Source organism: Tauraco erythrolophus, unplaced genomic scaffold (genome assembly GCF_009769465.1).
Source record: "Tauraco erythrolophus isolate bTauEry1 unplaced genomic scaffold, bTauEry1.pri scaffold_55_arrow_ctg1, whole genome shotgun sequence".
NCBI lineage: Eukaryota > Metazoa > Chordata > Aves > Musophagiformes > Musophagidae > Tauraco > Tauraco erythrolophus.
This window is the reverse complement of record NW_028238623.1, coordinates 22136-44845: the sequence shown is the minus strand read 5'-3', so window position 1 is coordinate 44845 and position 22710 is coordinate 22136. Positions and strand designations below refer to the sequence as shown.

Genomic DNA, 22710 nt, shown 5'->3' with positions numbered 1-22710 from the left:
TTGGGGAACAGAAGCTTTATACAATTCTCTCTCTAAGCAAATAATAGCCCGAAGTCTATTTCAAACTGAAAAATGTGGTTAGATGTGAAACCTGTTTAAAGAATAACACAAAGAGAACCGGGTAAAGTTTGGAAACATTGGCAAAGGATGTGTTCCACGCCAAAATTGGCAAATAGACTTCTCGGAATTGCCTAGAAAAGGGGGTATAGATATCTGTTAGTATTAACAGATGCCTATTCCGGGTGGCCTGAAGCATTTCCCTGTCGGACTAACAAAGCCCGAGAAGTGGCTAAAGTTTTGTTAAGGGAAATCATCCCTCAGTTTGGAGTCCCTGAAGTAATTTCTTCAGACAGAGGGACGCATTTTGTATCGCAAGTAATGCAATCTGTTAGTACATTTTTAGAAATCGACTGGAAATTGCATACGCTTTATCGCCCCCAAGCAAGCGGGCAGGTGGAGAAAATGAATCACTTAATAAAAACACAACTAAGCAAAATTTGTCAAGAAACCAACTTGAGATGGGATGAGGCCCTTCCAATTGCCTTATTAAGGCTTTGAACTAAACCAAGAACCAAAGAAAAATTGAGTTCCTTTGAAATCTTATATGGGAAACCATTTCAAATTAGATATCAAGGGCAAGATCTCAGTCAAGTTGGAGAAATGGGCTTAGAGCAATATTTGATAGCATTAGGAAAACAACTGGAAGATGTAAACAAAGTAGTGATGTCTATCAGGGCACAGGGATTAGATTCTCCAGTGCATGCACTCAAACCTGGAGATTGGGTTTATGTTAAAACCATTTCAGGTCACCCCCTTGAGGAAAAGTGGAATGGACCATTCCAGGCCTGCTGGTTGAGGACCGCTTCAATGTCAATGTTGCTGGAGTGGACCAGGTCATCATTCATCTGATACCACTGCCCATTGCCAGACTGAGGAAGAAGAGAGAAGGGGATCAGGCGGTGTCCGGGGACCCTCCCAGCCTGAAGAGCAGCAGAACAGCACCCGTCGGCAAAGCTCCTCTCCCCAAAACCCTCCGGCGGCCCAGGGCAGGCAAGGGGACTCTGCGAGAGGAGACCTCCGCGATTCCCACGGCGGAGCACAGCCCGTACCCCCATCCAGTGCTCCGCACCACACATCTGCTGAGCACCCTCCTTTCTGCACGCTACGGGGACCCGCGAGCTCCCCCCAGCCTGGAGTGGGTGCCAAGAGCACGTCCTGGGCTCACCTTCACGTGGCAGTAGCAGTGCCCGGCGTGGCGGCTGTGCCCAGCGTGCACCAGCACTGCATAGAGTCCGTACAGCACAGGGTGCCCCTCGCTGCGAGACATGTAAGGACGGATGTCCAAGAACTCGGGGTACCCCATGTCCTGCGGAGAGAGGATGTCTCAGGAGCTGCACAGCGGTCGGCTCTCGTGCTGCAGCAAGAGCAGCTCAGCTGTCCCACGAGTGCCATGTCTCAAGAGAGGGGGACCTGCTCTCCCCAGGCAGAGGTCACGGCGAGGAAGATGCCGGGATGAGACGAACTCCCACCGCACTGCACAGCTGGGGGAGAGCTCGCACTGCACACAGGGCCAGCCCCCACCCTGCTCTGGGCAGCCAGGCCTCGGGCCCAGAGACAGCCCCAGCTCGGGACTGCCGACCGCTCACCTTTGTGATTTGGCCTTCGCTTCAGCGTTAGCGTGAGAGCGTTGGAGGTGCGGTGGATGGTGAAGCGTTTTCTGGCTAACACTTTCCTCTTGCATCTGCACAGGAAGAGTTGGAGCTATTCCAGCTGTTCCACCACCCAGATGATTGCCAGCCCTGGCCACGCAGCAAACCCCACGGGAACAACCCTGCCGACACCAGGCACCGCTCCGGGGCACCTGCTCACGGCCACGTCTGCTGGCCCAGGTCCTCTCACAAGAGAAGGGAGCTGAGGAGCAGCAGGCTCCATCGCAGGCTTCCAGGGCCACGCAACTCACGGTTTGGCCGTGGAGCAGGTAGAGAAGCCCTCCCGTATCGCGACAGGCGTTCCACCTCTTCCCACCAGCACACCCCAGGCCCTTCCCACCCCAGCCCTGCGCTCTCACTTGTCACACATGTAGGCGTTCTCCCCGCCCAGCAGATCCGGCTTCACAAACAGCTCCAGCGCCCGTGCCATGTTTGTGGTTCGCTGCGAGGACAGAGGAGAAGTCGAGGCACGAGTGGCCCGTCCATGCGACAGCCCGGCTCCCTGCCGAGACACTGGTGCCGAGAGACAGCACGGAGCTTGAGCGCAGGGCCACGGACTGCGCCGAACCCAGGAGCCTGCCACCAGCTGGGCACCGGCATGCCGCGAGGGACGGCTGCACTGCCACCAGCACCACGGTGCCTCCACGGAGCAGCCGTGGCTCATGCTCAGGCAACGGGCACTGCTCCGGCAGCCAGAGAAGGCGGCGGAAGGCGCATCCACTCTTGCCTGCACCGTGCCGTGACACCGGCAGGTTAGGGAGCCCCGAGAGCACTAATGGTGCCGTTGCAGGAACACGCCCCCCGAGAGCAGAGCTCATCCCCGCCCCCGCCACAGTACCCCAATCTCCAGCGACATGTCCAGGTGAGGGTCGTAGGTGTCCGAGATGCTGTTGCACTCCAAGCACTTCGCTGTAAAAGAGCGAGCGGTGAGCACAGCCTGGCCCAGTGCCCGCCCCGCCGCCAGCCCAGCGCAGTGCAGGCGGCTGCAGCACTCCCCCTGCCCAGGTTTGGGCTCTGGGACACCAGCACCAGGAGACACAGCCTGGCAAGGAGGAAGGCTGGCAGTTCCACCATGTGCTGGGACAGCAAGTGCTGCGAGATAGCTGGCAACACGGGTCCCTTTGCTGGTGGCAATGAGCCGGGGACCCGCAGCCAGCAGCTTTTCCATCGCTGCAACGGGGCACGACCCACAGGTACCGCAGGACCGACCAGCTGCAGCTCTGGATAACTCACACACGCTCAGCAATTTTCCCAACGGATCTGCACGGCAGGGCTGTCGCACAGCAGCCTCAGAGCCACAGGACCTGGCAGCCAGCACTCACCCCGGGGCCACAGGCATCGGCCCTCACACCCCTTCTCCTTTGCACACCCTGCCCTTGCACACCCCTTTGCACCTGCAAACCCTTGCACGCTCCTCCCTTTTTGCACACACAGCCCTTGCACACCCCTTTGCATGTGCAAACCCTTGCACACCCCTCCCTTTTCGCACACACAGCCCTTGCACACCCCTTTGCACGTGCAAACCCTTGCACACCCCTTTGCACGTGCAAACCCTTGCACACCCCTCCCTTTTCACACACACAGCCCTTGCACACTCCTTTGCACGCTCCTTTGCTTTCACCACCCCTGTGCACATGCAGACCCTTTGCCCACCCCCTCCCCTTTGCCCATGCCCCTCTGTGCACCCCCCTTTTCCCCTTGCACACCCTCCCCGTGCCCTCGCCCCCAGGCAGGGGAGGGGGCTGTGACGCTCTGTGTCCCCCCTGTCCTCCCCCAGGCCTGAATCCCTGGTGGTGGCGGGGATGATCGGGGCACAGAAGCTGCAGTACGACATCTGGGGCAACACCGTCAATGTCTCCAGCCGCATGGACAGCACCGGGGTATCCGATCGCATCCAGGTCAGTGGGGGTGTGGAAGAGGCGGGACAGGGCGCCCCCTTAGAGCCCCCTCACCCCGTGTCCTCCTCCACCAGGTGACGATGGACCTGTACCAGCTGCTGGCGGCCAAGGGCTACATGCTGGAGTGCCAGGGGCTGGGCAAGGGCAAGGGGGAGATGACCACCTACTTCCTCAACGCCGGCCTGGGGGGCCCTGCAGTGTGTGTCCTGCCCCCCCGGGCCGGTGCCCCCCTAGCCTGCTCCGAGGCAAGGCAAAAAAGGAAAAATCCCCAAATCCACGTGTTTTTTTTTTTTAAAAAGGGAGAAATGGACATAAGGGAGGTGGCTGGGGGGGGGGGTGTGCCCCCCACCAGGGTGGCATGTCGGGGGGTACATTTCCCAGCCCCGCACTGGGGTGTTTGCACAGGGGGGTGTTGGGGTGCAGCCCTCCCTTTGCTGAAATCCCCCATGTGCCAAAGAGGGGAGATAAGGCCCCCCAGGGAATGGACGGATGGACGGACGGATGGGGCGGTGTCTCCCCAGCCCTGTCCATGTGCCAAACTGAAGTGCTGCCTGCCCGGCGGGGCGCAGACAAAGCACCTCCGCGGCCCCCCCCAGACCCTCCGGAGTCTTGGCCCTCCTCGGCCAGGGGGTCCCGCTCCCTCCCGAGGTGCTGCCGGTGGGGGGGGGTCGGGGGCAGGTCCTCCCCCCTTTTAAATGCAAAAAAAAATGAAGTGACTTCTTTTTCTTTTCCTTTATTTTTTTGGGTTTTAGAAGCAGTTTTGGGGCGGGGGGGTGGACACCGGCTCCCCCCCCAGCGCAGATCTGAGGGACTTTGTCCGTCGTGCATCGCACATAAAACTCACTTTGGATACGAGCTGGGGGGGCACGGGGGGAGCTGGGAGCGTTTCGGGTGCGGGGAGAGCCGGGCTCGGCAGCGGAGAGAGTGAGACCCGGCCCGGGAGCGGGGGGAGCCGAGCTCGGCCGCGGGGAGAGCGAAGCCCGGCCCGGTGCCGGTGGGATGCAGGGGAGCTGAGGGCGCTGCTTAAGGGTCGCCGTCGCGGCTGTGTGTTTCCTTAACCGCCGGTACCAGCTCCCAGCTCATCATCAACACGGCCGTCGTGTTCATGCAGCGCTTCTATATGGTGCAGTCCTTCACCCGGTTCCACTGGAACGTAAGTGTGCTGGGGTCTGGCGGGGTGGGGGACACCGGGAAACCCCCAGCTCTGCTCCTGCTGCTGACTGGCAGCCAGCTCGGGGGCCAGTGTGGTGGGACTGGCCCTGGGGATGGGGCTTGGAAAGGGGACGGGTGATTCATAGCTGCTGCTAGTCACCAGAGACCCTTTTCTGTCCTGGTGGTGGTTGGACTTGTGTAGGCTTTGTTTCCTAAAGGAATGTTTGTTTTAAACTTGAGAATTAGCCTAATTTATTTGCGTTAATTTTAAACTTACGAACTTTTAAAAAATATTTTTTTTTTTCTCTGAAGTCGTTGGTACCAGCAGCTCTGTTCTTGGCAGCCAAGGTGGAGCAGCAGCCTCGTAAGCTGGAGCACGTAATCAAGGTGGCAAATGCGTGCCTGCATCACCAGGAAACTCCTCTAGACACCGAGAGCGAGGTAAGTGTCGAGATGGAAGAACTGGGCCCTGATGTGAGGAGCAGAGGCAGGAGCAGTGGGAATGGCGGAAGCGTGCTGCATCCTGAACCGTGTGGCTACAGCGTCTTGTTAAATCGGGTTCAGCAGTACCCGCTCTCTGAGTGACTGACTGTGCCCTGGGATGGTCAGGGAGAGCTTTCCAGTTAAACTGCTCCGATGCTGTGAGAGCTTTTTGGCTTCTGTACAGCAGAAGGCTTTTCTTTCCTGCTCTGTGGCAACCTCTCTTCTGCTCTCCTCTGCTGCGCTGCTGCAACGTGACTCGGATGTGCTGTGTGACAGTGGCTGCGTGAAAAGCTGCTGAGGAGGGCGTGGATGTTGGCTGCTGTGATTGAGTAGTGTCTGTGGCAGGGCAGAAGGTGGTGCGCGCGGTTTGGTTCTGTTCTGTCCCCACGCCTTTTAACGGTGGGTTTGTTAAAAACGTTGCCGATTCCCCATCTCTCGAGACAGCCCGTCTTACATGGAACTGAGCAGCCAACCCTGCTGAAAAGGGGCAGCTTTATCCAGGAAAGCTTGAGGAAAAAAGAAAAGCAGCTAATTCCTCTCCTGTACTGCTTGTATAGCCGTCCCGTGCAGTGTGAGGGACCAGGACTGAGAGGGCCACTGTGGATCCCGACGCAGCCGTCCCCTGGCAGAAGCACTGGCAGGGCAGCAGGTCCAGCCCAGCACTCTGCTTTCTCTTTTCTGGCAGGAAATCTGTGCCAGTTCCCCCAGTGCAGATCGGCATAAAGATTCCCCTTTGCTATTTTTGCTTCCCTGAGAAAAGGGTGTTAGAAATGTGCGGGCTTTATACGGAGTGCCTCATCGTGAGTAACTTGCCTGTCCTCTCAACCCCAGGCTTACCTGCAGCAAGCCCAGGACCTGGTCGTTCTAGAGAGGATAATACTGGAGACCCTGGGTAAGTTTTTCAAAGTGGACGGGCTGCCACACGAATCCCAGACCCAGGAGTGTTCCGCAGAGCGGAGAGCCTAACTGCACAGTCTTCTCCACAGCTGGAGGGCAGATGTACAGCTGGCCGGTGGGACAACAAGAGTCCAGGCAACAAACTCTATTTTTCACACCCGCTCCTTCTGTTTTCCTTTTAACGTCAGTTTTTTCAGGTGTAACTTGTGTCAGGTTCAATGCTCAGAGAAATTAAAGCGTGGAAGTGTGGCTCGTCTCTTTCCTTTCCCCCCACAACAGGTTTTGTACCGTTTGGGCACCGGTCGCTCTCCTCTGTTGTGCTGTTGAACTTCATGTTCTAGTTGGGTGGCCAGGAAGCAGGTTGCATTGAGAGATGTCTAACAGAACCTGGGTTGAAAGTTAATATTTTGATCAGATAGCTGAACATGGAAAAAAAAACCCAAAACCAGCAACAGTTTTGGGGTTTTTTTTTGAAAGTAGAAGCTGGAGCCTACATTTAGGGCTGTGGCTGTTGGATTCGGTATCCTGTTCCTTTCTAAAATATACTGTTAAAACTTATTTTTACTAACATCTGTTCCATTTCAGAGGGAGTTTGTAGATAGCCTTCCACTCCAAAGTACTCAGTAGGCCTTTGTTGTTTCCGACTTGGTTCAGAGTAGATGCTACCAGTCCCTCACTCACGAGGGGACAGGAGGGACAGGTGTGTCGGTGGGTCGGACGTGCTGGCTTGGCAAACCAGTGGCTAAACTGTGACCCCAGTTCTGCAACAACTCAGTTCTCCAGTTGCCTTTTTTTAACGTCCCAGTTCTTCTAGAACGTTCTGCATGGGAAGAACCAAATCTGTTGCACACATGGATCGATTTGATTTTTTTTTTGTTTAAAACATAATGCACAAACTGAATAGGAAACTGAAGCGAGGATTAAGTTCAGTTCTCTTTAGTGCTGTAGGCTCCTTCAAAGGGAAACATCTGTTTCCTCTTAGCTTTTTGGGTGAGGGAAATTCCTTTGAGCAGATGCCATTGTCTTCTCCTTCCTCCCAGCTGCTGTAAGAGACTTTGTCCTGCTATTTTAAAAATCCTTAATAGCTGTTTTGTTTTCAGTGAGGTCTTTCAAGCACAGAAGTCATTTAGCTGCTTGGAGGTCTGGCAGCAGCAGTGACCTTCGGGTTTTATGAGTGGAGAACTTGAGTCTTCTGGATACAGGAAAACGGGCTCCTCTATTCCTGCTTGCCTCCGAGCAGAGAGCAGGGGCTGTAGGAGGGAAGGGGAGAAGGCCTTGTCCCCCAGGAGCAGGAAACGTGAGGTTCGTAGATCCGTGGGGGTGTGCTGCTGGTTTTCTGATGGCCGTATGTCTGTGTTCTTCCAGGTTATGAGATCACTGTTGAGCACCCCCATATCCACGTGGTGAAGTGCATGCAGCTCGTGCGAGGTGAGCGATGTCGGACGTCGGGTGCTTGCGGCTCCTCTGCCACGTAACCTCAGCTTGGCAGAGAACTGTAAAAATATGTTGTAGCGTTCAGCTGGGATTGTCTGAGAACTTGCCTAAAGTCAGTCTCCATAATAACCATAACGAACGTCAAACTAGAGGCAGTTGCAAATGACTGACGCTGATACTGTGGCTCTGCTGAACCACGCAAAGCTTTCTATGTACAGTAATTTCTAAAATCCTTCTATAGCTGTGGCATAGACATAGTTGAACTGTGCTGGGTGTCTTAACGTGTGTGTGGTGGTGAGAGGCCCGTGGTTCTTGCACTAAAACGTAATAATATTTATCAGGATTTGCAGACTAACGCCTTGCTTTTTCCTTTTCTCTTTCAGCCAGCAAGGACTTGGCGCAAACTTCCTATTTCATGGCTACCAACAGGTTATTATTTTACAATTGATTCATATTTGACAGAGGGTCTTATCTGGAGGAGATGTGCTACTGGTGACCCCTGGGGCATTGGTCAGCCTGCGAGCAACTGGGAATCGCTCGGTTTGGTTCAGAAAGAGCAGGAACTCTTTCTCCTGCTAGCTGCTGGTCAAAACCAGCTGCAAAATTGGCCGTATAAATGAGGCAGATGGGATGCTCAGGAACTTCACTGCTTTCGTTTATGGGGAGTTAGACAGTTGTGAAAGTGAAAAAAAAAACAAAACCAAACAACAAACCCCAAACCAAAAAGGTAGACTTGAAATGAATATATGCGGTTTTACTTGGTTAGTACTTGGATGTCAGTTTTCACTGGACTAGGTGCTGTGAAGATTGTCAACAAATACGGTCTGTACCCCAAAGATGGCTGATCTAGAGTATAAAGGGAGAAAAAGGGTAGTTGGATGCAGGCATGAGGCGTTACAAGGGAAAACTATAGCCTTGTCTGGCCTGCGTGACTGGACAGAGAGTGCTGGAAATCAGGCTCCGAGGTTTTTTTTCGTCTTGAGAGGTCTGGGTAGTTTTGTTGCTCGATTTTCACTGCGAGGCTGATACCAACTCTTGTGTTGGGACTTCTGACGTTTTGGGTTTTTTTTAAATTGAATTTCCTGGATTACCAGCTTCAGACAAATCACGGGAGTTAATGTTTGGAACAGACTGAGTCCCATGGAAAAATCTTCGTGTTTTTGTGAAGTTGCTCGCAGAAGTGAAAGGATGGGAGAAAAAGATGGTTTAGGTGTTAGCACAGGTGAGGTTGCAGAGTGAGGAGAGGCTGAGCCGTGAAAGCGTGTGGCCTTGGGCGAGTCATTTGTCTCCTCTCTGCCTGGGAGAGGTGTTGCCTGCTCACCTCCACGGCGTGCCGGGAGAATTGTTTGCTGAAGGTGCTCTCTAGCTCCAAAGGGCACTGTGTGGGTTTCCTGCAAAAACGAGTGTAAAGGGAAGGTGGTGTTAGCAACGTGTGGGTAAATACATCCTTGAAACATATTTTATCCCTGCAGCAATAACTGCAAAAGCAAGGAATTATGAGTTAAGGTTATAATGGAAAGAAATCCAGGCAGAAAGTAAGAAATGCAGCCAGGCAATTTTGCCTTGAAGCGATGACATGAAACGCCTGATTAAGGTGCTTAAGTGGTGAACCAGATTTAGCAGGTGTAGCTACGGATGTTTAACTTTTATTTCCTTCTGGCATCATTATGGGGCAGAGTTAAGTCTCTTTGTGCACCTTAACTTTGCTTCTTACCTTGGCAGTCTGGATAAGGCTCTGAATTTCCTGGGTTTGACTTCTTGATATATGGATAAACGCAGTATCCGTGAAACGGCTTCAGATTTTTTGGCTGTAGATGGATATCTCTGTGTCTCTGCATTGCATTGATGGAAAAGCATTTAATAACCCGAGCACGGCGAAGAAACGCGGATAATGCCGCCCGGCGGCTGCGTGTAGGTGCTCGGTGGCACCATTTCCATCAAACGCTCTTTGAAAGGGCCGATGGATGAGTGTGACAGTGGGCAAATCCTGCACTCGCTGTCACGGTTTCTAAGCCTTAGAGGACCTGGTGTTCCTGCAGGTAGAGTAGGATGCTTTCTTAGTCCATCGTTTCTCCTGTTCTCAGTGCTACCTAGACCTCCCAGCACTGATGTCTGAGCTGTCACACGGCACATTAATTTACTAATGAAAATGCTTGATGAGGGGCCAGGCTTCCTTTTAGGCGCTCCTGAGTCACTCCAGTGTATGATGCCATTCACAACCGAAGCTGCAGTGTTTTTTCTAAAAATCGTTTGAGACAGAGTTGCCTGGACCCAAATTACCCACAGCAGAATGGAGAAGGAACAAGCAAACCAGTGGAGCGGGATAGATGCCCGTAACAGTAGGGTTGTACTGGGGGAGGAATGGCAGGACCTTCCCCTCCGTGTCCGCCTCTGATGCAGCGGCTGTTCAGTGGGCGATTGTGAGTGCCGAAGTTCAGGCTTGGGAATTCATGGCTTTCTGTTTCTCTCTCCCTGCTGGTGACATCAGCCTGCACCTGACCACCTTCAGCCTGCAGTACACCCCTCCCGTTGTGGCCTGCGTCTGTGTCCACCTGGCTTGTAAGTGGTCCAACTGGGAGATCCCAGTCTCCACGGAAGGGAAGCACTGGTGGGAATACGTTGATGGCACTGTCACTCTGGATCTCTTAGATGGTAAGTTTTGGAGCGAGGTTCCCCCCTCCCCAAAGGCTCTTAGGTTATTTTGGCATCTCTGTCCCTGGCTCTGTCAAACACGGCCACCGGCCAGTTCATGGACTCCAGGACTTCAGGCCTTGCCAAGGTTCCCAGTGCAGCAGCAGCAGCTTCTATGGTGCAACAGAGATGGCAGAAGGGGCACAGTGAGATGAGTTTCAATGTGGCCAGTGATACTAGTTGTCAGTATTTCCCCTCCTGGAGTAGCTCCCACTCATCAGTAAGTAGGGGGTTGCCCTGATGGATCAGTGCTGCTCTGCCCACCTCTGACCCTCTTGCCCTGGTTTGTGTTTCCTCTGCAGAACTGGCTCACGAATTCCTACAGATCCTTGAGAAAGCTCCCAACCGGCTTAAATGTATACGGAACTGGCGGGTAAGAATCTCCTTTGGACCACGGGTGCTTGCAGGAGAACACAGGCTCTTGCTCTCTGCTGCGTGGTGTCTCCGGTGTTCCAATGTGAGACAGTGTCTGAAGGGCATGTGTGGGGGGAAACGCGAACGCTCCGCGTCTGCAAAACCTCGCTTCAGCGCTCGAGTTCATCTGTTCTGAGTTAACTCTGTAGAGAGTTTGTTTTTTCGGCTGCTCTGGCAGCCCTGCTGGCAGCGGTTGGGTCTTTTCCCGCAAGGAGAGATGGGGGCAAAGTGGATCTGTCTTTAAATGAGAGTTTGCGCTGTACGGGGTGAGCTGCTGGCATCGAACCAGCTCTCGCGACAGCCCAAAGTAAACGACCCGTTGCTGCTTTTATTCCAGGCCTCTCAAGCAGCCAGGAAGTCGAAGGCTGACGACCATGGTGAAGACGAGAGCCTGCCGAAGAAGACACGGAGAAGCCCCGACCACCCCCTGCTGCCCTCAGAACCACCCCCCCCACTCCCCCCTCTCCCCAAGTAAAAGTTTTGCTACAGAGTTTCTACAGAGCCCAAGCCCCACTGCCTCACGAAGAACTATTTTATTATATTATAACTTTTATTATTGATATTTAGAGCTGGGAGTTGTTGAATCTGTGAAAGGATAAGAAACCCTTTCTCTGTTCTTGCTCCCTCCCCCTTCGACTTGCAGTTCGTGGCGGGCTCTGCCTGCTGGAACTGAAGCCCCCTCTGGGGAACACACACTGTGGGGGGGCTCTGGGGGTATTTAAAATATGTCACAGAAAATTTAAGATGTTTTACAAGTAATTTAAGCAGTAACTTATATCTTAGTGTTTTGTTCATTTTAATTTTGTGGTGCTGCGGAGGAGCCCGGTGAGGGCTGGAGGTGGCTCGGTGGTGGTTTCTGCTCGAGCGGTTGGTGACAGACTGTGGGTTCAGGAGTTTTTTGGGGGGTGGAGGGGACAGCAGAGACTGGAGGCTGCTCAGGATGGGGGTGGGAGAATCGCAGCTGCCGCGACCATGGGGTGACAGGAGCTGCTCTCCCTGCTGCGGGTCCGGTTTCTTTGCTCCAAAAGCTGCTCTGCTTTCAGGATCCCATCTCCATCCCTTGCTCCGCTCCTGCAGGTCCCATCGCTGCCGCTGGAAAACCCGGCGGTCGTGGGGCTTCAGGAGCAGCGTGCGTGCTGGGGGCATTCGGTGGCGTTTTGGGACGGCTGGTATGGAGCAGCCCGAGTGGGGTGATGGATTGAGGGCACGTGGTCCAGGGCCTACCTGCCATGGCTGCTTTTTGGAGAGGGGGAGTCCAGAGGAGCTGCCCATGGCTGGCAGGGACAGGCGGTGCTGAGGGGCTTGTATGTGGAGCCAGATTGTGCCCGAGAGCACCCGCTGGGGCAGAGCGGTCTGGTGGCTGGTGGGGTCCTGCCAGTGCACGTAGAACCGGGTTTGGGCGTGAAACCTGTTGGTGGAGTCGGTCCGTGGCTGGTCGGAGGTCGATGTGGAGAGGGGCGCCATGGCACGTTCCCAGCCGGGATGCAGGACGAGGCCGTGAAGAACAGTTGGCTTCAAGAGTCGCCATGCCCGGGGCACGGGGTGGCTCTTCCAGAGGATCCCATCGGTGTGTGGCTGCTCACAGCTGAGCTGGAAACAGTTCTGACCGTGACCTAAACCCTGGGCCAGGGCAGCCACTGGCTGAACGTTTCGGAAAAGCCGATTTCCTTTGTTCTGAGACATTACTTTCCCACCCTTCAATGAATACACTCTGTAGGTTTTGTGCAACTCCTCCTACATCGAGCTGGTTTTCAGAGCAGTGGGAGCTCCTGACCCTCTGCCGTCCGTAACCCCCCCGCCGGTTTGGGTACGGCTTTTAGGTCTCGGCTCCCGGCAAAGGCCCGTCCCTCACTTCACCCCCGCTGCTGCTGGGGCCTGGCTGCTCCCGCGTTGTTGGGCTCCGCGGTGAATCGCTCGTTCTGCCCGTTCCGTTCATCAGCAGAGACCAATGTCGGCCTTCAGCTGTCACGGGGAACCGGGGGGGGCTCTCGGCCCCCTGTCGGTGCGCTGGGACCGCGCGGTGTGCCCGCGGCTGCCGAGAGCTCCTGCCCTTCCCGAGCCGCAGCACGAACCTGCTCCCGCCTCCGCCCTCGCTCGGGGCTGTCCCGCTTCCGCCGCACCGGCCTCACGTGACTGCCGGGGCGTGGCTGTTCCCTGCGGAGTGACGGAGGGCTCGGCCAACGGCGCGCGGCACCGCCTCCGCGCCTGTCGCGGATTGGCGGGCGGGCGGGCCAATGAGGTGGCGGGGCGGGCGCGCGGCGAGGCAGCAGGGAGGCCGGGGCGGCAGCGAGGTAAGATGGTGGCCGCGCCGCCCACCCTGTGCGGGGCTCACGCAGCGCTTCCCCGCGGCACCTGCGCGCTCCGCCGGGGCCCCGCCACCCCTCACCGGCCGGGGGGGCCGGTTCCCACCCCGCCCTCCGCTCCGGCAGCGCTGCCCGGGCCGCTCTCCGGAGCGCCCCTCAGGCCCGGCGGCGCCGGGGGGTGCAGCACGTGCGTGGGGGGCAGAGGGGCCGCGCCGGGACCGGTGGGCGCACCGGGATGCAGTGGGAGCGGAGACGGGCACCGAGGAGCGGCACGGGGAGGGGGCAGTGGGACAGCGGGTCTGGGGGGAGCGCTGGGCCGGTGGGAGGGGTAGGGTGGGGGCAGCGGGGGCGGCCGTGAGGGGGGGGCAGCTGCCGTGGGGGGATGGGGCTCGTATCGGGCGTTACGGGGCTGGTGCGGTGTGTGTGGGGCGGAGCGATGTGCCCTGGGAGGGGGTGGGGCTGCGGGAGCCGTGTGCGGGGAGGAGGGGGTCCTGCGAGGGGGGTGAGGGGTACCTCTGGGACACGCGTCCCCCCCCCAGGGCTCAGCGCTGTCCGTGCCCGCGCCTGGGCATGGGTGCTGCTGCGGGGTAGCTCGGGTGAGCGAGATGTGGTTTATTCTGCGCAGAAATGGGGTTGCTGCAAAGCTAAAAGTTTCCTCAGACTTTGGGAGAAATTCTCTCTGCGGGAGTAACTTCATCTCCCGCCTGTACAAGGGGGTCAAAGTGTTTTATTCAGATGCATTAGCACATGCTGCTTCTCTTTTTTTTTTTAATCAATAGCTTGTTTCATTTCCTTTAACTGGTCTGCATCTCTCGAGCAGGTGTTGGCACGAACAGAATTCGGATCCACGTTTTGCCCTCCAGCCGAGGCCGCCTTACTCCGGTGCCGAGGCCGCAGGAGCCTCTGTCGTGTGCCTTCACCCACCGCCAGTGCTCCCAGCCACGGCTGGAGGGGCAGGAGTTTTGTATTAAGCACATCCTTGAAGACAGGAGTGCCCCTTTCAAGTAGTGCAGCTACGTTTCAACAAAGAACGGAAAGCGATGTCCCAACGCTGCGCCCAAACCAGAGAAGAAGGGTGGGTGAGTACCTCTGTCTCCTGGTTCTGTACCGTGTAGAACCAAAACGGGCAGAAAAAGGTCCTCCTCCTGATTCAGCTGGTGCCCTACGTTACCTCAGACAAGCGGCTCCCTCTTTCTGAAGTGTTTTTAACCTAGAAAAAGACTCTGTGAGCGCTGGACACTGCATGGAGTTGTCTTGGTCCTGCAGAACTGTCCGGCTGCTGCCCTCTGCCATCAGAAGGTGGCTGCAGTGATCCAGGCAGGTCCTTCGTAAGAGCTGTACGTGCACCCACGCGGTGCCGTGCCTCTGCTCAGGCCAGCAAATCTAACTTGCCGTTGTCTGTGCTTACGGATAATCCTCAGCACGGATACTCTGGTCGCTTGTTATGTGGAGTCGATGACCTGGTTGTGTTACCAGCAAAACTGCTAGCAGCCGGGAAGAAAATTCATCTACACAAAGTAGATAAACAGGCACTCCTTTATTCCTGCGCTGGGGGACACGGGGGATAGCTCTGTCCAAGCATGTCCCCCTGTGCAGGAATAAAGGAGTGCCTGTTTATCTGCTTTGTGTAGATGAATTTTCTTCCCGGCTGCTGACAGCTTTGCTGGTAACAGTTGTGCTTCTTGTTCTCTGATGCCTGTCAGACGTTCTGAAACATTAGCTTCCCTCTCTGCTGTGTTAGTCTGTAGCAGTGCCTGTCAAGTGCTGGCTCCGTGCTGAGCTTCCCGTCTTGCAGGGTCGTTCATCCGGCAGGTCGTGGTTCCTCAGCAGGCAGGAGTGTCGCTCCGCAGGAGCTCTGTGTTCTGGCTGCGCCGAGTTGGCGGGCTTCCTGTTGTTCCACATCCCTTGCTCATGCTGCACTGAGGAGGAGAAGCTCCCAGGTAGATGCCAAGCTCCCAGGGTCCCCGGCTGTCCTGTTCAGGAGCAGTGAGGGCTAGGGTGTACGACAGTGTCCTGTTGCTGAAGGTGACTTGACTTTTCAGATGAGGACAGCTGGAGCGATGGCGAGCAGGACCCTATCACGGTGGACCAGATGTGGCGAGGGGACCCGGACAGCGAAGCTGACAGCATTGATAGCGACCAGGAGGATCCCGTGAAGTAAGCTGGATGCTGGTGGCTGCTGGCTTCTTGCACACGTGTAGCGTGCAGAGCATTCTGAGCTCAGTGTGACACCAGAGGAGACGGCGGTTATGTTAGAGGTGACGACATTAATGGTGTCGCAGTTGGACTTTGTGCCTTGGTGAGTTGCCAGGTGTGAACGGTAACCAGTCTTGGACCTGGTCATTCTTCTGGGGAGCATTTGATAGTGATCTCCTTTCAGTGTGGAGTGTTCCATTCAGCAGCAGTCTCTGAGTGATCTCTTAAAAGAATAAATGTGTAAAAGTCAGTATTTCTGCTCGATTCCCGTTGATCTGTCTAATCCAGCCCTGCTCAGCCCGTGTTTCTGAGAACGTCCGTCTCATTTGGTCAACAGAACAGCCCTGAGGGACCCTTAGAAACTTCACCCTTCTTGTGTGGGTGTTTTTCAGGCATGCTGGTGTATACACAGCTGAGGAGGTGACTTTGGTCATGTGGGAGAAGCTGATCCAGCTGCAGTCACTCTACATTGACCAGTTCAAGCGACTCCAGCACCTTCTGAAGGAGAAGAAGCGCTGATACCTGCACAGCCGCAAAGGAGAGCGTGAAGCCTTGGGCAAGTACTGGTACAGGCAGTCACTGATCCGTATTTCTCTGGCCAAGGGCACAGCATTTCTCTAAAACACCAGCAGAACTCTGTATTAAAAAAAAAAAATGCCCTTCGTAGAGGCAGATTTCAGAGCAGTTGTGTCTCCGTAAGGGTGAAAATTGCTGTAGGACCCAAAGTCAGTTAGAGAAGGTATTTCTGTAGCTGGCCCCATGCCTGGAGATTGGTATCGTTTGGGTTAGAAAGGCTGCTGTGTTTCTTTGCTCTTCAAAGTTTGCAGTGCTGCCAGGAAATGAGACTACAAAGTTAATTCTGAGACAAAAGTTCTTTTTTTTGTATGGGATTTCCTGGTTTTGGTTTTCTAAACAAAAAATTTATTCACCTGCAAGGTCCTGTCTGTATCGGCAGAAGTTTGTTTTGGTGGTTCCACCAGTGCTGCTGTAATGACATATTCCTCCTTAGCACAGATGCAGCTTTCCCTTGCAACAGCATTTCTGCCTCAGTAAAATTTCTCTCTGCACGGAACATACTCTTGGAGGCAGGAGTTTGTACTTCAGAGGCAGAACCGGGCTGTGTAACTGGTTGCAAGTGTTGCAGTGCAAAGAACCCTCTCTCTAGCGTGGTCTTAGAACAGCTCATCCTGGAAAATGGCATAATACAGCTCCGTCCCAAGTAAAAATAACTGGGAGTTTGGTACATAACGATTTTGTACAACTCTTTTTAGCAAACCAGTAATAGAAAAGCAGATCCCCAGCGTTGCCCTGTAATTACAGCTCGGGGTGCTTACGAGAAGCTTCCAGAACTTGCACAGACAGGAGTGAGCTGAAATTTGACAAACTTCTATTCTGCCCGCAGAAATCACAATGGACTTTTTGTTGCTGTATGTCGCTGTTGAGACGGACACGACATACACAGGCTCAAGTAGTGCTCATTTATTATATAATTAATTCCATCTCACTCTTGCAGGTTTCAGCACTTTTATACTAATTCTAACAGTGCACGCGACATAAGCAATCAGGTGATTGGTTACCTACAGCTGTTCACGCGCCTCAGCCTAATACATGATTGGTGATCACGCGCTCTATGTAATCCAAGCCAAATTCATTACATCACACAATTAGTGCAGAAACACAGCCCAGTTTCTTATCTTACAGTTCCTCCTTATCTTACGGTTCCCTGGCTCTCCCAGCACCTGCAAGTTGTTTCCATTTCTTCTGTTCAGGGAGTGTTCAGATCTGCAGGGGTCCACAGCAATGTCTACAAGGTCAGTTTCTTCATCTTCTGTCCTGGGATCCACGGACCAGCCGTAGTTTCCCACAACTTTTGACTAGACACATTATTTTAAAAGATATTCTGTTCAGCCTGGAGAAGAGAAGGCTCCGGGGTGATCTTATAGCAGCTTTCCAGTACCTAAAGGGGGCCTACAGGAAAGCTGAAGAGGGACTTTTTACAAGGGTGTGTAGTGATAGGACAAGGGGCAAAGGATTTAAACTGAAAGAGGGGAGATTTCGATTAGATATAAGAAAGAAATTCTTTACATTGAGGGTGGTGAGGCACTGGAACAGGTTGCCCAGAGAAGCTGTGGCTGCCCCATCCCTGGCAGTGTTCAAGGCCAGGTTGGATGAGGCTTTGGGCAGCCTGGTGTAGTGGAGGGTGTCCCTGCCCATGGCAGGGGGTTGGAACTAGATGATCTTTGAGGTCCCTTCCAACCCAAACCATTCTATGATTCTATATTTGAAAATATCAAGTGTTCCTCATGTGCAGAGAGAAGTTAGGATAAATTTCGGGATGGAGTCTGTTTTGTCATCTTCTTGTGTAAAGATGTGCTTCCTGTCTATACATGCAACTCTGCTTGTTCCCTCTGTGCGTTGAATTCTGTGTCCTGAGTCAGCTGTTGGAGCTCTCCACAGCTGATTTTGGCTCTCGATACCAAAAAAATAATAATGTGGAAGGACATGGCAGGTGGGGTGGTATTTTCTGACCCCTCCCTCGCTCCCCGCAGGCAGCAGCCTTCTGACGGGCCCGGAGGGACTGATGGCCAAGGAGCACGAGAACCTGAAGCGCCTGCACCGCTACCGGCAGCGCTGCGGCGTGGAGGCCCTGCTCCGCCGGCAGCTGAAGGAGCGCAGGATGCTGGCGACCGACGGCGCTGCCCAGCAGGTGTGTCCAGCAGCGCGGGGATTGCCTCCGGCTGCAGCTACAGCCTCGCTGGGAAGCGGAGTCGCTCCTCTTGTCCCTTTCTTGGAGTGATCCCAGGCCAGGTCCGCTCTGGCCCTGCCGGATTGCCCCTTTCTGTAAGGACACAAAGATCTGGTCCTGGCCAGCACCCTCAGTATCCATGTGTTGGCTGAGACGCTGAGGGTTCCTCAAGTCATTTTAAACAGGCACCAACACTGCAAAAGTTAAAGTGTGGGCTTGGAGAATTTTCCCTTTTGAAAGGGAGGGCTCGGTACAGGGTAGCCTGATTTTCATCGCTGAAAAATGTGTGGAAAATACTCCTCCTTTTAATGGTGAAACCCAGACTGCCCTGTGACCTGTGGGGACCCAAAGGCAGGCGCCTTGCATCACACGTGAACCTAAATTGGCAGCTGTGTGCAGCCGTTTCTTGGAAACCATTTTAAAATTCGAAGCGTTCCCTTCCCTGACTTCTGAAAGTTGAAGGATAAGTCTGAGAAGCCTCATTTGTTGAGACATACTTCTGAGGTGGAGTTCTTCCTATGGAAATCGAGTCGTGCCTTCTTATCTCAGCTCTGTTTAGTAAAGGCTTGAATGGGAAGGAGATAATGAGGAATGAGGCTCTGCTGGAGCGGAACGGGGAGTTTGGTCTTGGCGTGTTTTGAAAGCAGGACGTGAGTGTTGTGTAGCCGGGGGGGTTTCTCTGGAGCAGAGCCGGATAACTCCAGCCCAGTTCTGAGCTCTTCTCTTGGACGTGCAGGCACACACCATCCATTACAGCCAGAGGTGCTTGGCCTTTGTCGACGATGTCCGATGCTCCAACCAGTCCCTCCCGATAACCCGGCACTGCCTTATGCGTATCCTTTGATCTGCCCGTGCTGCCTCGGGCTGTGCCCCGACCGTTTGCTGGCGGTTTGAAGTGTGTCTGATCCTCCTTTTTCCCTCTTTGACCCCAAATCAAGGCCACTGGCTTGCTGTAGCCGTTGGTTTCAAGCAGGAGCCCAGAGGAAACGTCTCCTGGTCTGTTGGTGTTCCTGTCCCCGTGGAATGACCAATTCGTGTGGGAGCAACAAAAAGCAGAGCTTGCCTCATCAGAGCATCCAAATGGGGTGGCCAGCTCACTTGGAAGAGACAAGGGAACCTCACAAAGCCTGTGGGAGGCATGAGAGAGTTTCTGGCTGAGTGAAAGGGGAGCAGAAGCAAATCTTGGCTGCAGGTACTGGGTGCCAGCAGCTGTCCTGAGCAGGGTCTGCAAGCTCTTGGGGTGAGAGAAAGGGTGTCTGACTGCTGAAGCATCTGCTCGGTGCTTTTTGGGACGATCTGAATGAGGCAGTAGTTCCTAGCCTGTTTGGGGCTGCCATGGGTCAGCTCAGTCTCCTTTTGCTCCTTGAAAGGTTCACACGTGTGTGTAAACACCTGTTCAACCTCCTGAAACAGCCTTGACTTTTTGAGAGCCAGCACTGAAATTTCCACTGGGATCCCTCCAGCTCAGGGATCCCCACCCCAACATGGGATCCACGATCCGAGCGTCACCCCAGGTTCATGGATTCATAGAATGGTTTGGGATGGAAGGGACCATCTAGTTCCATCCCCCTGCCATGGGCAGGGACACCTTCCCCTACATCAGGTTGCTCAAAGCCTCATCTGCGCAGCTCTTGTCCAAGGGGGATTGGGTGGATGTGCCCAGGAGCAGGTTTGGATCGTGTGGGAGCGGCGTTAGCAGCTGTTGCTGGTGTGAGTCGGGAGAAGCTCCGGCGCTGCGTCCCAGAGCAGAGCTGGCAGCGAGGGGGAGGATGAGCTCTTGGTTTGGTTTGGTTTTGTTACTGGAGTTGGCAGCCTCAACTCCAGCTACGCGCAGGGAGCCGCCCGGAGAGCAGGAAGCTGCTTTTGTTTCTCTCTAGTGACCGTATACTCCGAAATAAAGTCAGGATAAATACCTGTAAAACGGTTCGAGCCGCTCGTTGCAGCTGGCTCGCGTTGAGCGGGGCAGGTGGAGAAGGGAGTGGAAAAAAGCCAGGTGTGATTTCCTTACGTCCGAGCTGTCAGCTGGCTTCCACGGACACAAGCAGCATTTTCCTTGGGTCGGCCCCGCGGAGCCGATACCATCTGCAGCCGCCCCGCTCGGTGCGTTGTCGGGGGCTCTGGGGCTTTGTTTGCTTTGCAGGAGCTGGATTGTTTGTGACAATGCACTGGAGGGACCGATCCCAGCTGGGCTGGCGGGCTCCTGGTGGGGCCTGGGATTTTTGTCAGCTCGGCAATCCGCGCTCTTCGGCTACCCGTAATGTCCGTGCTTGATCCGGGAGTCGTTCGGAGAGACGGGAATTTGCCTTCCCCACCCTGCTGTTGATACAGAGACGCTTTCCTCACCGCATCTGCCCACGAGTGTCTGAGGGATCTGGCTCCTCCGGGCTGGGCTCGGTGCCGTGGCGAGCACGGATTATGGGCTCCCTGCAGCCTGCCGGGGAGGCGTATCGGAGCGTTCGCAGCTGCCTCGGTGCAGGGAGAAGAGGAGGAAAGGATAAATCTGAAACCTAGACAGCTTAAGAAACTGGGTTAAACTGCGTTTTGCCATTTTATGTGGGTTTGGAAATTCGGTAGTTGTCGTCTTTAGTCTCCCACACTGTGCTGTGTGAAGAGGAAACTGCAACATGAACCCCACAAACGTGGAGAACAGCCGGGCAGTTATTTGGGGGGGTGTGATGCTGAGGGATCCGACCTGGAAGACTTGATCCGCACCCAAAACCTGCTTCAGCCCCAGCCCTGGGGTGTCACCTGCGCGGAGGCTGTGCCTCGCTCTGCTCGCTCGGTGACAACCTCCGCTGTTCTCGCAGCAGTGAGTAGAAACTTGACGCCTGTCAGTGAGATGTTGTTTCTGCAGACCCATGAGCAGCCTCTACGGCGGGTCCGTCTGGAGTTTCACGGGGCTCTTGGAAGAGGATGGGATTCGGTGTGTAGCTACTCTCTGCTGGTGGATCGCTCTGTGAGCACAACGCAATCGCAGCAGTTTCTGTTTGATTAAAGGCAGGAAATCCCATTTACACCTCTGGCAGGAATAGGTTTTTCCATTGGGAAGGAAAATGCACTGGGGAAGGTAGAAATACTGGAACTAAACTCCTGGCTGTGGAAAAAGCATTGTGTGTGCTCGCATCTCCGCTGCGCGTTAGATGTTGCGGCTTGTGCAGATGCCTTGTAAGTGGACGTCTGCGAATCAAAGTAAGCCCGTGCGTTTGTGATATCTTCCATCCGAGGATCTGGGAGTGCTGTACAGGGACCCAGCTACGTCTCCCAGCCATTGCTGGGAGGCTGTCACTGTTGTCCCCATTTTCTGTTGTGCAGTTAACGTCACCCTCATCGCCGGGCAGTCGAGGTGTGACTCTGGAGTCTGATCTTGGAGAGATGTGCGAGGTTTTTAACACCGTTTGCTGGAGGGCGGTGGGTGAGCCGGGAGCATTTGTGCCTCTGGATACGTGTCTGCCTGTAGCCTGTCTGCTGCGCAGGTTTCCCTTGACCCCATCTTCCCAGACATCTGTCAGGACACGAGTGGGACTCTCTTTAAGCCGTGTCAAGGCTCTGAGGAAGTGCCCTGCAACCAGCCAGTCCCTGTGAGCCTCTCCGAGGATCCGTGCTGCCTGCTCCATCTCCAGTTGCGTCCGCAGATGTACGTGCCCGAGCAGGTGCTGGCTGTGCCCGAGGAGCTGGGAGCTGCCCCCACGGACCTGTACTTGAGCACCAGTGAGCTCCAGCCCACGGAGAGCTTGCCCTTGGAGTTCAGTGACGTAAGTTGTGCCGTGGGCTCAGGACGGGCCCATGGGGTGTTGTCGTTGGAGGTGTCTTCAGACGCCCCATCCCACGTCCCCTCCAACATCACCCCTCCAACACTGTCCCTGCAGCTGGGGAGTCCTTGCGGTGCCTCTCCCCTGGTGGGAGCCGAATGTTGGGGTGGGGGGACCCCCAGCCCTGAAGTATGTGCCTCCAGGCCCTGAATGAAGAACAACAGTTTGCTGTAGCCGTTGGTTTCAAGCAGGAGCCCAGAGGAAACATCTCCCAGTCTGTTGGCGCTCCGGTCCTCATGGAACAGCCAATTCGTGTGGGAGCAACAACTGACTGGGCTTGCCCTGCCCCTGCCTGGGCAGCGCCCGCGGCAGCCAGCCCACCATGGCGTTTCTGTTCCCCGACAGGGTCACCTGCTGATGACCGCGTGCCAGGTGATGAGAGGCGGCCAGAGGAATCCACCTGTGCTGCCCTGGCCCATGGAATGGCTGCTAACAGGAGCCTGGAGCCGATGTCCGTCAGCTGAGACCGGTGGCTTCTCTCCGCTCCCTTGCAAATCCCACTGGCGACAGAGCCCAGCGGTGGGACGGTGTCCTCGTCTGGTGCTGGGCTGAGCCGCAGCTCCAGCTCCTCTGCCAATGGTGTCCCTGGAGCAATGGGGGCTCTGCCCCTCCTTCCCCCGGCTCTGCCTGCCCTCTCTGCAGGGATGGGGTGACCTGGGGAGAAGCCGCAGTGGGACTGGGAGCAAGGACAGGCGCAGTGGCTCTTGGTGCTTCCGGAGCTTGTGGGGTCCTTTGCCGTGGGGTCCTTTGCCGTGGGGTCTGTGCCTCGTGTGCTGCCAGGGGTGGGGGCTCCGGGACCGGGGATGGGACATGGGCCCTGTGACATAGGGTCTGGGAATGAGGTTCCCTTCCGTGGGGACTCCCCCCCAGTAAAGCGATGGAGATGGACGTCGTGTGTCCCCCTGTCCTGGGGCGAGGGGGGACAGAAGAGCTGTGAGACGGAGCAGCTGGGCTGGGGGGGGACACGGGTGGGTGCGG

General features: G+C 55.3%; 3 protein-coding genes and 2 non-coding genes across 5 annotated transcripts; 4 read left to right on the top strand and 1 right to left on the bottom strand.

Moving 5' to 3' along the window:
• Positions 1-806: 806 nt before the first annotated feature.
• On the bottom strand, positions 807-2565 carry LOC147525869 (ubiquitin carboxyl-terminal hydrolase 36-like). Its single transcript, XM_086630855.1, has 6 exons — positions 2548-2565; positions 2069-2151; positions 1647-1741; positions 1471-1541; positions 1226-1366; positions 807-929 (listed from the first exon to the last, which is right to left on the bottom strand). The coding sequence occupies exons 1-6, from the start codon at positions 2563-2565 to the stop codon at positions 807-809; spliced, it is 531 nt and encodes a 176-aa protein (XP_086486981.1).
• Positions 2564-11153, top strand: LOC147525868 (cyclin-T1-like). The gene is made up of 11 exons (XM_086630854.1): positions 2564-2571; positions 3487-3607; positions 3682-3829; positions 4636-4760; positions 5072-5200; positions 6074-6134; positions 7505-7567; positions 7957-8002; positions 10062-10225; positions 10567-10637; positions 11016-11153. Exons 1-11 carry the CDS (start codon positions 2564-2566, stop codon positions 11151-11153), a joined length of 1074 nt encoding a protein of 357 aa, XP_086486980.1.
• Positions 11154-12626: 1473 nt separating this feature from the next.
• LOC147525865 (KAT8 regulatory NSL complex subunit 2-like) lies at positions 12627-22196 on the top strand. Its single transcript, XM_086630853.1, is given in 7 exon segments — positions 12627-12969; positions 15024-15138; positions 15570-15737; positions 17731-17884; positions 18660-18756; positions 21422-21670; positions 22078-22196. Coding segments are annotated over 7 exon segments (1245 nt in total).
• LOC147525867 (small nucleolar RNA SNORA2/SNORA34 family) lies at positions 18846-18974 on the top strand. Its single transcript, XR_015222995.1, has one exon. It is a non-coding gene; the product is annotated as a small nucleolar RNA SNORA2/SNORA34 family (small nucleolar RNA).
• LOC147525866 (small nucleolar RNA SNORA2/SNORA34 family) lies at positions 21873-22001 on the top strand. Its single transcript, XR_015222994.1, has one exon. It is a non-coding gene; the product is annotated as a small nucleolar RNA SNORA2/SNORA34 family (small nucleolar RNA).
• Positions 22197-22710: the final 514 nt, after the last annotated feature.